The sequence below is a fragment of the Narcine bancroftii genome, chromosome 4, assembly GCF_036971445.1.
Source record: "Narcine bancroftii isolate sNarBan1 chromosome 4, sNarBan1.hap1, whole genome shotgun sequence".
NCBI lineage: Eukaryota > Metazoa > Chordata > Chondrichthyes > Torpediniformes > Narcinidae > Narcine > Narcine bancroftii.
In genome coordinates this window covers 63,333,741-63,348,508 of record NC_091472.1, presented here as the reverse complement: position 1 = coordinate 63,348,508, position 14,768 = coordinate 63,333,741, and the positions used below count along the sequence as shown (strand labels likewise).

General features: G+C 38.4%; 1 protein-coding gene across 5 annotated transcripts in view; it reads left to right on the top strand.

The window, feature by feature from the left end:
- LOC138760627 (proteasome activator complex subunit 4-like) overlaps positions 1–14,768 on the top strand; it is a 190,373-nt gene that overhangs the window by 99,059 nt on the left and 76,546 nt on the right. For all 5 annotated transcript variants that reach the window (XR_011355761.1, XM_069931418.1, XM_069931416.1 and 2 more), the window contains one exon: positions 8,991–9,122. Coding sequence is in view for 4 of the 5 variants with exons in the window: in XM_069931418.1 (XP_069787519.1) it covers positions 8,991–9,122 (132 nt within the window). In the remaining variant the exon portion in view is untranslated. The remainder of the gene's footprint in view (positions 1–8,990; positions 9,123–14,768) is intronic.

Here is a 14,768-nt window from a genome sequence, read left to right as displayed (position 1 = left end):
TGGTACATTTTCCCCTATTTTATCTAGCTCTATCCTGGTCCAATCTGGTTTTTCCCTTGTTTGATAAAAATCTGATAGGTATCTTAATTGTGCTGCTCTATAATAATTCTTAAAGTTTGGTAGCTGCAAACCCCCTTGTTTGTACCATTCTGTTAATTTATCTAGCGCTATCCTCAGTTTCCCCCCTTTTCCATAAGAATTTTCTTATTATTTTCTTTAGCTTACTGAAGAATTTCTCTGTTAAGGGAATTGGTAACGATTGAAATAGGTATTGTATCCTTGGGAAGATATTCATTTTAATGCAATTTACCCTTCCTATCAGTGTTAGTGGTAAATCTTTTCAATGTTCTAAATCATCTTGTAATTTCTTCGTTAATGGCTGATCATTTAATTTGTATAGATGGCCTAGATTATTATCTAGTCTAATACCTAGGTATCGGATTGCTTGTGTTTGCCATTTAAATGGTGATTCTTTCTTAAACTTTGTGAAATCCGCATTATTCATTGGCATCGCTTCACTTTTATTTGTGTTGATCTTTTACCCCGATATTTCTCCATATTCCTTCAATTTCTTATGTAATTCTTTTATTGATAATTCTGGTTCTATTAAGTATACTATGATATCATCTGCAAATAGACTGATTTTATATTCCTTCTCTTTTATTTTTATCCCTTTTATTTTATTTTCTGTTCTTATCAGTTCTGCCAATGGTTCTATTGCTAAAGCAAACGGTGAGAGAGATAGTGGACATCCCTGCCTAGTTGACCTGCTTAATTTAAATTGGTTCGATATATATCCATTTACTGTCACCTTTGCCAATGGTCCCTTATATAATGCTTTAATCCAATTAATATATTTCTCTGGTAGGTTGAACCTCTGTAATACTTTGAATAAATAATTCCATTCTACTCTGTCAAAGGCTTTCTCTGCGTCTAAGGCAACAGCTACTGTTGGCGTCTTGTTTCCTTGTACTGCATGGATTAAGTTAATGAACTTACAGATATTGTCCGTTGTTCGTCTTTTCTTAATAAATCCAGTTTGATCAAGTTTTACTATTTTTGCTACACAATCGGCCAATCTGTTTGCTAATAGTTTTGCTATTATCTTATAATCTGAGTTAAGTAGAGATATTGGTCTATACGATGCTGGTGTTAGTGGATCTTTCCCCGTCTTTGGTATTACTTTAATTATTGCTGTTTTGCATGAATCTGGCATGTTTTGTGTTTCTTCAATCTGGTTCATTACTTCCAGGAGAGGAGGAAATAATAACTCTTTAAATGTTTTATAGAATTCTATTGGGAGTCCGTCCTCCCCAGGTGTTTTATTGTTCGGTAGCTTTTTTAATATATCTTGTATTTCCTCTGTTTCAAATGGTTTTATCAATTTGTTTTGCTCCTCTTCTTGAAATTTTGGTAGTTCAATTTTAGCTAGAAACTCATCTCTTTTGTCTTCTTTCCCTCCGTTATCAGTTCGGTATAATTGCTCGTAGAATTTCTTAAAATTTTCATTGATCTCTGTTGGGTTATTTGTAATTTGTTTGTCCTTTTTCCTTGATGCCAATGTCGTTCTTTTAGCTTGTTCTGTTTTAAGCTGCCAAGCCAGTATTTTGTGCGTTTTTTCTCCTAGGTCGTAATACTTCTGTTTTATTTTCATTATGTTCTTCTCCACCTTATACGTTTGTAGTGTTTCGTATTTTATTTTTTTGTCTGCCAATTCTCTTATTTTTGTTGTATCTTCCCTTGTTGCTAGTTCTTTTTCTGTACTTACTATTTCCCTTTCCAGCTGTTCTATTTCCCGATTGTAGTCCTTCTTCATCTTAGTTACATAACTAGTTACATTTCCTTTTGATCTGCCCTCTGATGAAGGCTTTCATTGCATCCCATAATATAAATTTGTCTTTCACTGATTCTGTATTTATTTCAAAGTACATTTTAATTTGGCGCTCAATAAATTCTCTAAATTCCTGTCTTTTAAGTAGCATGGAGTTTAATCTCCATCTATATGTTCTTGGTAGGATGTCCTCCAGCTCTATTGCTAATAACAGGGGTGAGTGATCAGATAACAATCTAACTTTATATTCCGTTTTTCTAACTCTCCCTTGTATATGGGCTGACAACAGGAACAGGTCAATCATTGAGTATGTTTTATGTCTACTAGAATAATATGAGTATTCCTTCTCCTTTAGGTGTTGTCTCCTCCGTATATCCAAAAGTTGCATTTCCTGTGTTGATTTAACCATAAATTTGGCTACTTTTTTCTTTCTGCTAGTCTTTTGTCCTGTTTTATCGATCTTTGAATCCAAATTAAGGTTAAAGTCCCCTCCTATCAATATATTCCCCTGCGTATCTACAATCTTCAAAAAAATATCTTGCATAAACTTTTGATCCTCTTCTTTCGGTGCATATATATTGACCAAATTCCAGAGTTCTGAATATATCTGACATTTTAACATTATGTATCTCCCTGCTGGATCTATTATTTCCTCTTCTATTTTGATTGGTACATTTTTATTGATTAATATAGCTACACCTCTGGCTTTTGAATTATATGATGCTGCCGTTACGTGCCCTACCCAGTCTCTCCTTAATTTCTTCTGTTCCACTTCAGTTAGATGCGTTTCCTGCACAAATGCTATATCTATTTTTTCTTTTTTCAGTAAATTTAATAGCCTCTTCCTTTTGATTTGGTTATGTATTCTGTTAATATTTATAGTCATATAGTTCAACATGGCCATCTCACACTCTGTTTACATCTCATTTCCGCTTCCTCACCACCACCTTTCCCCTTTTCCCCATTTCCATTTCTCAGTTTTCTTTTTTTGAACACACTGTATGACAACACTTCTAAAACAAAAAATATTTCAACCATTCCCACATCTAAAATTCCCTTAACCCCAAGTGTCCCCCCCCCCTCTCTGAGTTGCCCCTTGTCCCTTGCCGGGCAACCACAACTCCCCTCTCCATTCTGACTGCGAACCAGTTCGCAAGTGTCAACTGATTTTGCAGTGACTGTTATTCTCTCCCACCCAACCCCCTCCAGAAAAGACTTTTATCTTCACATTACAACAAAGCTCCCCCTCTTTTCTTCTCTTTATCTTTTTCTTATTTATTTATTTCCCCCCCCCCCCTTCTCCCTTACTTCCCTCCTTTAGTTCTTACTTATACATTATTTTTACTTCTTTATATGTAGTTTGTCATCGTTCTTTGTTCTTATTACATCTCTTCATCTCTCTTTCTGTCTTGCAAGCGTTCTGCAAATTCTCGTGCTTTCTCCAGATCCGAGAACAGTCTGTTTTGCTGCCCCGGGATAACTATTTTAAGCTCCGCTAGATATCTTAACATAAATTTGTAGCCTTTCTTCCATAGGATCGATTTTGTTGCGTTAAACTCCCTCCTCTTCTTTAGGAGTTCAAAACTTATTTCTGGGTAGAAAAAAAATTTTTGACCTTTGTATTCCAGTGGTTTTTTGACTTCTCTAATTTTATTTATTTCCTTCTCCAATGTATTTTCTCTTGTAGTGTATTTCAGGAATTTTACTAAAACGGATCTTGGCTTTTGTTGTGACTGTGGTTTTGGGGCTAATGTTCTGTGTGCCCTTTCTATTTCCATTCCTTCCTGCATTTCTGGCATTCCCTGGATCCATTCTTTTATAAATTCTTTCATATCTTTGCCTTCTTCTTCTTCCTTTAGGCCCACTATCTTTATATTGTTTTGGCTACTATAGTTTTCCATTATATTCATCTTATGAGCTAACAACTCCTGTGTTTCTTTAATTTTTTTGTCACTTTCTTCCAATTTTCTTTTTAAGTCGTTCACTTCCATTTCTACCGCCGTTACACGTTCTTCCACATTTTCTAATATTTTCCCTACCTTTGTTATGACCAGCTCTATTCTACTCACTTTTTCTTCTGTACTTTTAATTTTTCTTTTAATTTCATTAAATTCTCGAGTCAGCCATTCTTTTAATCCTTTCATTTGTTCTTGAAAAAAAAATTTTCTATGTACTGTCTATTCACTTTACCGCCTATTCCTCTGTGCAGAGCTTGGTCATCTTCTTCTTCTTCTTCTTCTTCTTCTTCTTCTTCTTCTTCTTCTTCTGTGTCTGCTCTTGAGTTTGTGTCTTCTATTTCTCTTCCTTGTATCTGTGTCTCTTCTGACTTTCTTGTTGCGCTGCTTGTCTCAGTTTTTTTTGGTTTTTTTTTCGATGGTTTCTTGATGTTGGTCCTCTTCTTCTTGGCTGGTTATTGTCATGATAATGAATATGTATGAGATGTACCAGAAGTCACGTGGTATGAGAGAGAGATAAGAACACAAGCAGGAGAACAAAGGAAACGGGAAAATAAAGCCACTGAGAAGTTTACCTGATAAAACTTGTGTTTAATGTTTTATTAACTTCACATTTCGGGCCACAAATGTGACAGTTATCTGTTGTGTCTCTCGTTTCCTTTTTTCTTTCTCATCCTCCCGTTCCCGTGGCTTTCTTTATCTTCCAGCTGGGAGCCATGCTTTCGGGTCTCTCTTAGCTGTTCGTGCTGTGGAGTTTCACTCCACAGCTGGTCCCCCCTCCCGTCGGTGTTCTCCTTGTTTTGTGCAGTTGCGCACTCCTATTTGGCTCTGTGAGCCATTTTTGCAGTCGTGCAGTCGGTGGGTCATGACCCTGCGGGGTCTCCACTAACCTCGGGGAGTGGGCTCCTCTTCCCACGGCTGGTCTCTGCTTTTTCGTGCAGGTTAGGCCTTCACCTTTCTCTTCCGGCGTCTTTCTTTCTTCTTTTCTTCCCGTTGTTTTTGGCTTTTCTTTCTTGCGTGCCATTCTCTCCACACCTTTATTTTTTATTTGTTGTGATTTGTGTGTCTGGGGCTTTGCTTTTTCTTCACTTTTTTCCTCCTTTTCTGGAGATTGGAGGCTGGTATTCTCCTACCTGCCACTACTCCATCATGTGACTCCTTCCACCAGGCAAGATTAAAGTAGTGCTGTATTACTAGTTCTGCCACTGAACATCCAAGATCGTCCTTAACAGGAGTACTCACTCCAAGGAGAACCATTGGCAAACGTTCATTCCATGTAGATGCATCACCACCTGTTGTTAATGGTGCCTTCAATTGTCGACAGAAACGCTCAACGAGGCTGTTGGCCTGCAGATGGTAAGCGAATATGGGTAGTGCGCAGAAGATCAGCGAGACCCTTGATCTGTTGTTATAGTGACCGGAACACTGAAATATGGAATCCATTGATCCACGAAAATCCTAGCGACTCCCTCCTCAGAGATGTCAGTGATAGGAATGACATCCTGCCACCTGGTAATCCAGCCTTCACACATGAGCAAATAAGTATATCCCTGAGATAGCAGAGGTGAGCCTACCAAATCTAGGAACATGTGCTGGAAATGAGAATCCAGAACAACAAAAATCATGTGTCTGGAGACTTTAGAGCGTGACGCGGCAAGCAGGTCCTTGCCCATTATCCAACATCCCATTTAACATGAGGCCAGGTAAAACTTTCCATAACTGGTTTGATTGATGCTCTTCTAACGGGATGCGATCAATTCTGAAAAAGGGACTCAAAAATCTCCTGCTTTATAGCCACTGACACAAAGGGCCAAGGCCTTCCTGTGGAAAAATCACAGATTAGCTTTTCACTTGATTCATCCAGGGTCACATCTTGAAGATGGAATCCAGCGTTAATCCAGCAATACCAGATAAAATTGGGATAGGTGTGCTTTGCATGAGCCATGGCGTAAATTCGATGGCAGTAGTTGTATGTAAGGTATCCATGTCACATCTAGACAGGGTGTCGGCACGGCATTTGCTTTTCCTCGGATGTGCCGTTTGTCCGATGAAAATTGTAGGAAGTAGTCCAAGTGCTGAATCTCTCTGGGCGAATAGAAATGTGTGTTTGTACTCGCAGTATGCATAAGAGGCTGGCGGTCTGTATAAATGAGGAAAAGATGACCTTCCAATAAAAAGTGGAAATGTTTCACTGCAAGATAGATGGCCAAGAATTCTCGACCAAATGTACTATACTTTGCCTGCCTGAACCAGTGACAGCTTGACTGAAAAAAAGCACCAGAGGTTCCAATTGCCCATGGACTCGTTCTAACACTGCTCCCACAGTTCTGACAGATGCACCTGTGGTAAGAAAGAGCAAGGTATTTGGCATTTGATGTACAATCATCGTGGTATTCGCAAGCGCAGTCTTCACATCATTGAAAGCATGCACGGCATCATCTCCCAAAGTTAATGGTCTTTTGGTCATAGACTTATCAGATCCTTTTAGTAAGAGATGCTGTAGCATTTGACAGGAATTGGCAATAAAAATTCATCATAGATTTAAAAACATTGCAACAGGCCAAACGTAATGGGTGTAAGAAATTCTCGAATTTCTCACATTTTTGATTCATTAGGCAAAATCCATGTTGCATAATTCTATGTCCTAAAAATATAAGATCAGCTGTGACAAAAAAACATTTACTAGGATTGATCACAATATCAAACTCATCAAGCCTCTGAAACAATGAGATAAGGTTGCACTTGTGCTGTTCTTCATCCACACTTGCAAACAAAAATCAAGGCTGGCAAGTACGTGGTCCATAAACCACTGGAATGTCTGTGTTGCATTCCATAGACCGAATGGCATTTTCTGAAACTCAAACATGCTGAAAGGGGTGATTACTGCCGTCTTCGCGACATCAGAAGGTTCAACTGGAATCTGATAGTGAGCACGATCTAGATCTATTTTCGCAAATACATTTTTGCCATGGAGGTTTGCTGAAAGGTTTTATAAATTGGAGATGCTATATTGGTCAGGCATAGTAGAATTGTTCAGGGCATGATAAACACCACGTGGCCACCAATGCTCAGGAGATTTTTTTGGAACCATATGCAACAGTAATCTGCGGACTATGCCCAACTCTTGCATGTGGTTGAATTCTGATTTTGTAATTTTAAGACTATCCTGGAGGACCTCATCTCTATATGTTTAATGTCTGTGTGGCGATACTAGGTGAGGGAAACACTTGAGCAGGGCTTGGAAAGGGCAGGAGCCAGGTTGAAGGCTCATCAGGCAGCTGACAACATTGGAGTGATGACAGATGTAGCTCACTGGCATACAAGATTTTTCAAATCCATCAAAAAAGAAAAATGTGACAAAAAATCTGCGCCCAAAATGGATTTGCCACGTTTGCAGCAATGAATACCAAATGCTGGTCTCAAGGGTTGGGAAGAATTTATCTAAGGATTTACACCATAATTTAATAAATATGGTTGCCAAATTTGTAAAAATATGTTATACTTATTTCTTAAGTTGTAGGTAATCTTCTCCAGGGAAATACAACTATGTATCTCTGCGTTCCAATGTGCCATACCTTGATGTGAATCAGACTTCCATACAACAGCTATACATATTTTTTGGCCTCTGCCAATGCAATTTTAACAAGTTCTATTTGATATTTGGACAGCTTCAATTTGGGTCACAAAATGCTCTTGAACACCACGAGGTAAACATCAAAGGAACCTCTGTTGCCAAAAACATAATCATCAACAGGATCTGTTGCAGCAGGCCTGTGTCACTTCCTCAACATCTGTGATGGTTGCCTATCGCCTAGGTTGTCATTAGCTAGAAATTGGGCAATACGAGTCTCCCTCGATGGCTGAGTATGCCACACATTAGCTGCCTTAAGCACATCGTTTGGGAGATTATCATCCTCTGCTTCACAGGTAATCTGCTCTTGAAGATGCTCCACAAGTAAACCATACTTCGTCTTTTGACTCATCACACTGAGGCAGAGAAACATGCTTCGAGGATCATAAACCATGCTGGTGCATTATTAATAAAATGTGGGGGGGGGGGGAATTTTCAGTTTGACCTCCCCAACTGCTCCTGTAAGGGGTTTATCCTCATCACTGTCCATGGGTCACCACTGTAACAACACTGATTTACCACACCTTACAAACAAATAAAGGATACATTCTTTCAGCACACCTTGAAGTCAATTTTTTTTAGTTTACTAGACACAACATTACATTCTTAACTCTCCAAATACCATCGAGCTAAACTCCTCTGACCTTCTCATTGGCTCACTGTCACACAGGTTATCCTGACACTCTCACTCCACTCCTCCAATGAAGGTAAGCAAATGTCTAACGTCTCCTGTGTTGGAAACTCATAAAGTGGTGTGAGAATAGCAACCTGAGTCTCATGACTTTAAATAATGTGGACAAGACAAAAAAAAGATGATTGTGGACTTCAGGACAACCAGAGATGACCACCCTTTACTACTTATTAATAGCTCGGTAGTGGAGAGCACCTAGTTCCTCGGAGTCCACTAAACACATCATCTCCTCACTTGCAGCTGTTGCTATTGTCCTCCTTAATGAAGAAGAATTGAGTGTGAGGAACTGACAGAATAGCCAAGGTGTTTGACTGTGGTGCATTTTGTAAACTGCACACACTGCAGCCAAGGTGTGCCAGTGGTGGAAAGAGTGAATATTCAGAGTTGCAGATGGCTGCTAATCAAGTGGATTGCTTTATTTGAAGTTGACCTTCTTGAGAGTTGGAACTGTTATAATCTGGGTTAGTGGACTGAATTTTCTTATACTACTGGCTATGCATGTAAATAGTGGAACTTTGGGGTTTCAAGTGGTGTTTCACCTGTTGCACTCTACTTAACCTCTTTTAAAACTGGAATAAATGACTGATTTGATTTAGCATTTTGATAGTGATGTCATTTAATATCAAGGATAGATGATGTGGATTGTTGTAACTTTACAAATGCTTGCACACTTGATGCTGAAAGTTAACATTTACTCATAAGAAATGTTCAGGAAGTCATTTGGTATGTTATTTACTGCAGAAGAGTTGAATGTATAAGAGCGAACAAAAGCTAGCTTGTCTTGCTTAAATTGTATTGGTACCACATTTACATTATTGTGTTTCTATTTAATGTTTGGGGGAAAAAAACAATTTTCTTTTAAAATTGTGCATATATTTGCAGGTGCGAAGTAAAGCCCAGCTTGTTTTATTCAAAGCCTTGGGGACTTACAATTTTTGCTGTCGAGATCTTATTCCACTGGTGCTGGAATACTTACGGCCTGACAAACAGAACACAACCCAGCAACAATTGAAAGTAAGTACTTGTTGCTTGATAAAGAATTAAATAATATTGGACCATTGACATTGAATTGGTTTTCTATTAACAAGAATCTCTTGAAATTCAGGTTTTTGTGATTAATTTTTGTCTGGCATAATTTCTGTTATTCAAGGACCATTATATTGGAAAATCTTGTGTGAGAGCTTAACTTAGATGTTTTATCTCTGAAATCTTCAGAATCTTAAATTAGTTCAGTTATTAATTATACATTTCTCTTGGCAGCAGACTTTTAATGGGATGATTGATCTAATCTGGCACTGCTAAATGATCTTTGATAGTCTTATCTTTACAGTTCACTATTTTGCCTGATGGTTCAAATGCACTGGATTGGAGTTGATTGATTCTGATCTTTTCAGATTTGAGATGGTAATATAATTTTATACCTGTTGACCAGAGTACAAATCAAATAAACAAAATCAAAGCAAGATCAGGGTGGGGAAATAATCTGTTTGGCAAGTCAAAACCTTGTTCATGAATTTTGTACATCACTTGGAACATTCAGTACTTGTGTGTTTGGATAAGGTTCAGGCATTTTTAGAATGAGAAATTCAAATTAAAGGTGACTGTGCGCTTTGTGATTGTCATCATTATGAAAAATCAATTTTTTTTTCATTTAATTGACTCGTTCAGAGTTAGTATTTTGGGCTGGAAATCATTCCTGATATGGTTTCAACTCTGCTGTGTCAATTGTAACCTTTTTCAACCACTTGTCAAATTTTGAGATTGGGCAGATCTTGAGGTTTTTTTTGGAGGAATATTTTGTTTTGAAGATGAACACCCTATTTCAAATTCATCTGATCTTCAAGATGAGATGGGCCTTCATGAAGTATGATTTTGCTGCATCTATAAATAAAGGATAAATACCCTTTGTCTTGGATTGCCTCCGGTATAATCCATTGTATGTATAGGTTAAGAGTGGTGGGAAGAAAGAAGAATTGTTTCCTATTATAAGTAGTCCTCACAATATCTAATTAATATTCAATTTTGGTCATACAAGCCAAAAATCTACTGAAATGAAACAAACTATACAATAACCATGTTGCAGCGTTTAATGCTCAATCGCACAAATTTTAACTGATTTTAATGCCAATTCTCATGCAGTTAAGTGCCAACTGAGGAGGAGTTGTGGTGGGAAAGAGTTCTAAGGCTAAAGATGCATGAAGTTGTTCCTATTCTGCAAACATTAAGCCGTCAGATTGTAAATCTTTGTCTAGGAACATAAATGGTGTTCTTTGGTTCAAAGTTCAGATTTATTGTCAGAGTACATCACATGGAACCCTGAGATTCTTTTACCTGCAGGCCAGGCAGAATTTCTACTTATCAGTAGTGCAAACTGGACTCAAGAAAATGTATACAAAAAAGAGAAATGTAAACAAAGTGAGCAATACAGAAAAAATAATTTAGTCATAAATAATGTGCAAAGTAAGAGTCTTTAAATTAGCCTCTGATTGAGTTTGTTGATCAAGAGTTTGATGGTGGAGGGGTACTGTTCCTAAGCATGGTGTGATGAGTCTTGTGGTACCTATAACTCTTTCCTGATGGCAGCAGTGAGGACAGAGCATATCCTGGGTGGTGTGGATCCTTGATGATTGCTGCTGATATAATTGCTGCTGTTTGACGGCAGCATTCCATGTAGATTTTCTCTATGGAGGGGCGAATTTTTCCTGTGATGTACTGGGCTGTGTCCAGAATCTTTTGCAGGGCTTTCCATTCATAGATATTAGTGCCTCCATACCAGGCTGAGATGCAGTTGGTCAAGCACACTTTCTTATAAATATCTGTAGTAGTTTGCCAAGGTTTCCAATGTCATACAGAACCTCTGCAATCTGTTATGGGCATCCATATGCAAGCGTGATGTGATATACCATATTTTTATGCATATAATGCATGTGTTATATGCTTGTTTTACAAACCAGGCACCTCCCCTCCTTGCATTATATACATGTGCATGCCATACGAGAATATTTTTACATGTTGAAAGAACGTGCACAATTCATAGTGGGAAAGATGCCCCGGCAATTTATAGCGAGCGTGGGAATTTGTAGCGAGCATGGGTATATAATAGTGGCATTGAAAGAACACGTACAATTTATAGTGGCCATGGGAAAGATGCGCCAGCAATTTATAGCAAGCATGGGATTGTTAGACTCAGCATGAGAATGTAATAGCGGCAATGAAAGAGTGTGCACAATTTATAGCGGGCATAGGAAAGTTTGATCTTGGGAATATCTCTTTGTACTGAATGCCATGGTATTCCTATAAACAGGACATTCTGGCGAGGGCACTGCGCCTCATCAATGTTAATTTCCCAGACCCATCCCTGAGGGAGGAGATTAGCATATCAAGTGCCTCTGATTTGAGAGAACATTAGAATTAAAATCCTGCTTAACTCTGAAGCCTGCCTTTGATCTATTTAATTGATTCCTCTCCAAAGCTTGTTAATGTGTGGTAGCAGGATATCATCTATATAATGGGCAATTGACAAATCTGAGGGAAATTAATTGTGTGTTAATTGTGGGAGATTAACTGTGGCAGATAACCGGTATATGTTTTGTCTTATGTCCCATTTAAATGCAAATTGATTTTGTCAGTCGGAATTTAGAATACTACACCCATGCGGTATATCCGTTATACGAAAATATTTTTACTCAGTTTATGATTTTCTGCATGTTTCATGCCTGTCTGTGTTATATGAGTGAAAATATGGTACACAGAGTTACATTGTATGGGGAGGTTCAGTTTGGAACCATCTTGGTGTGAATAAAGATGCTTACAGTTTTTCTCGAGTGAGGTTATTTTTAACGGGAAAATGCATTACAATGGCAATAAGGATGAAAAATTCCACACCGGACGACAGGATCTACAAGATTTGAGGTAAAAAGGACGTTGGAGATGAAAATTTAGTGAAAGAAAATGATGACAGGAATGACGTTGAGCTGCAAACACGTGCTTGGCAGCAGGGGAAAAGGAAGAAACAAGAGGAAGACAACAAAATAGTGAGAAAAGAGAGAAAAGGAGGGAGAAGGTGTGAGAGAAAAGGAGTCAGATGCCAATTGAGGGGCCATGCATCCGGGATAGGGTCCATGGGAGCCAGACCCCAAGAGAGTGACTGGACAGCTGTACGGCCAGATGCCAAGAAAAGGGCTGAACAGCTGGGGACAGGACATCCACCAAGGGGCTGAACAGCCAGGACTGGGGCAAGCCTCTCAGCGAGGTGCTGGGACAACAGGGACAGGATGGCCAGCGAGGGGCAGGACAGTCGGGAACAGGATGCCCACAGAGGTGCTGGGCAGCCGGACCGGGACAGCCGTGGCAGAACGCTGCCAGGCGGAGAAAATTGATACATTAGCCAGCAAGTAGTTACCTGTTTCAATGCAGCACTTTCCCATCTTCGGAATATCTGGGAAGAGATTGGAATTTCAGAAGATCAAGAAAGACTGCAAAGAACAAAAGTTGTTAAAAGGCATATTAAAGACCTTTTGGATGTGATGATTGCAGAGGAAGTAAGGAAGTGACTGAAAAAGAGCATTGCTGTGTGCCCTAAAGACCTCCATGCAGAGTGTCAGGAATTCGGTTTGGATGCATTTCTGCCAGAAGAAGATTGCACAATGCTGCAGATTGAAAAAGATTTGCAGACACGTTTAGAGATCCTATTGAAGGAGAAGAAAGAGAGGATGACAACATTAAAGTGCCTTAAGGAGGAAGATAAAGAGCTTTGTGATCTATTGTGTACTACAGGCTACTCCATTGATTATAATGCTGTCCCCAGTGTTAAATAGCTAGGTGCATTTTGTCGTCACATTGCTTCACTTAATGAAGAAAAGAAATGCAGGTGATAAATTTGTAGAAATGAAGAAACTCAAAGAATTTAATGTCTTCAGGGCACTTAAGGCAGATGAGATGAACTTTAAAATCTTCAAGGAAATGAGCAAAGAAATGGGAAAACATGAAAGGGAAGGATAAAGATAAGTAAAAATAGAGGGAACATGAGCAAAGGAAATGGCAGTGAGAGGAATAAGATAAGGTATGTAGATAATGGGAAGGCAGAAATGGCAAGAACAGGAGGAAATGGTTAATGGGAAATGTTTGAAAAACTTGGATGACAGGGAATCTAAGCAAGACTCGATGGAGGAAGGAGAGTTTCAAGAATGCAAGATGGAGATAACCATTCAAAATACACCACTCAGATGAGAAGGATTGATAGAAGATCGAGGTAATCGAGGTAAGGACAGTGATTCTTTGGCAAATAAACCTCCTTAACAAGCCTTAAATTAAAAAAAAGAAACAAGCCTCCAGAAAAGTTGTACTCTGTTTCAGTGTTCTTCATCCCTGAGAAGATCCAAGAAAGAAGGACATCCTTCAGTACATTTAAAAGACCATGTTCAGTGACTTAAAGACTTTATTCAGAACATCTCAAAGACTGTGGGCAGTGACTTAAAGATTTTTTATGTTTCCAGTTAATACATTTTAAGATAAGTTGCGCTGAATCTATAGTTACTGTGATCAGTGGAAGTTGTGCTTAAATTCTCTATAATAGTAACATAGTTAAATTTAACTTTATACTTAATTACCAGAAAGCACAAAACATTTTTTTTGGAGAGGGGAGAGTGTTATGGGAACGTGCATGTGCACGCAACGTCATATATACGGTGTTACATTGTATGGGGAGGTTCAGTTTGGCACCATCTTGGCATAAATAAAGATGCTTACAGTTTCTCTCGAGTGAGGTTATTTTCAAAAGGAAAATACACGCCAAACTCCAGAGGAAGTAGAGGCGCTGACATGCTTTCTTCACGATGACATTTTCCAGCAAAGGTCCTCCGAAATAGTGACCCTCAAGAATTTAAATTTTCTCACCCTCTCCACCTCTGATTCTCCCAATGATCACTGGTTTGTACACCTCTGGTTTTCCCATTCTGAAGTCCACAATCAGCTTCTTGGTCTTGGTGACGCTGAGTGCGAGGCTGTTGTTAGTACACCATTTAGGCAAGTTTGTGATAGAAATGACTTTGTAATGGCTTCAAATTATAATTTTGTTTTTAAAATATGTTATAAAGAGAACCTGTATCTTATAGCATGCTTGATAAACTTGTTATCAATGTCATCATTCATGAGTTCAATAAATACCTTCCTGTTTTATTGGTCTATTGGTTAGTTGTGAAATGTTAAGTTGGTCATCAGATTTCCTGCACTTTTTTTCCTCATAGTTGAGCATGTTACCTTGTTGTATTCTGATGTTAGGGAATTACAAAAGTCTGCAGATACAGTGATTGCAGTTTAAAAAAACACAGATATGCTGGAGGAACTCAGCATATCTCGCAGAGTACATAGGAGGTACTACCCTGAGCCCTTGTTCAAGGTATACTGGTAATGAATGACCTGACTTACAGTAATATAAATTAATGCAAATTCTTCCGTAAATATTTTTAAAGCATTTTTCAGGTTATTTTATGGTATTCATTAACAGCTGCATACAATATATATTCCATTAATTTATTTATGAATAATGTTAGAGTGGTTAATTATAGGAAATGCATGTGGAAAGATATGATATGGGTAGTACAGATAGACCCTGACTTACGATGTTCTAAGTTACGATGATCAGAATCTGTTTTGTATAAA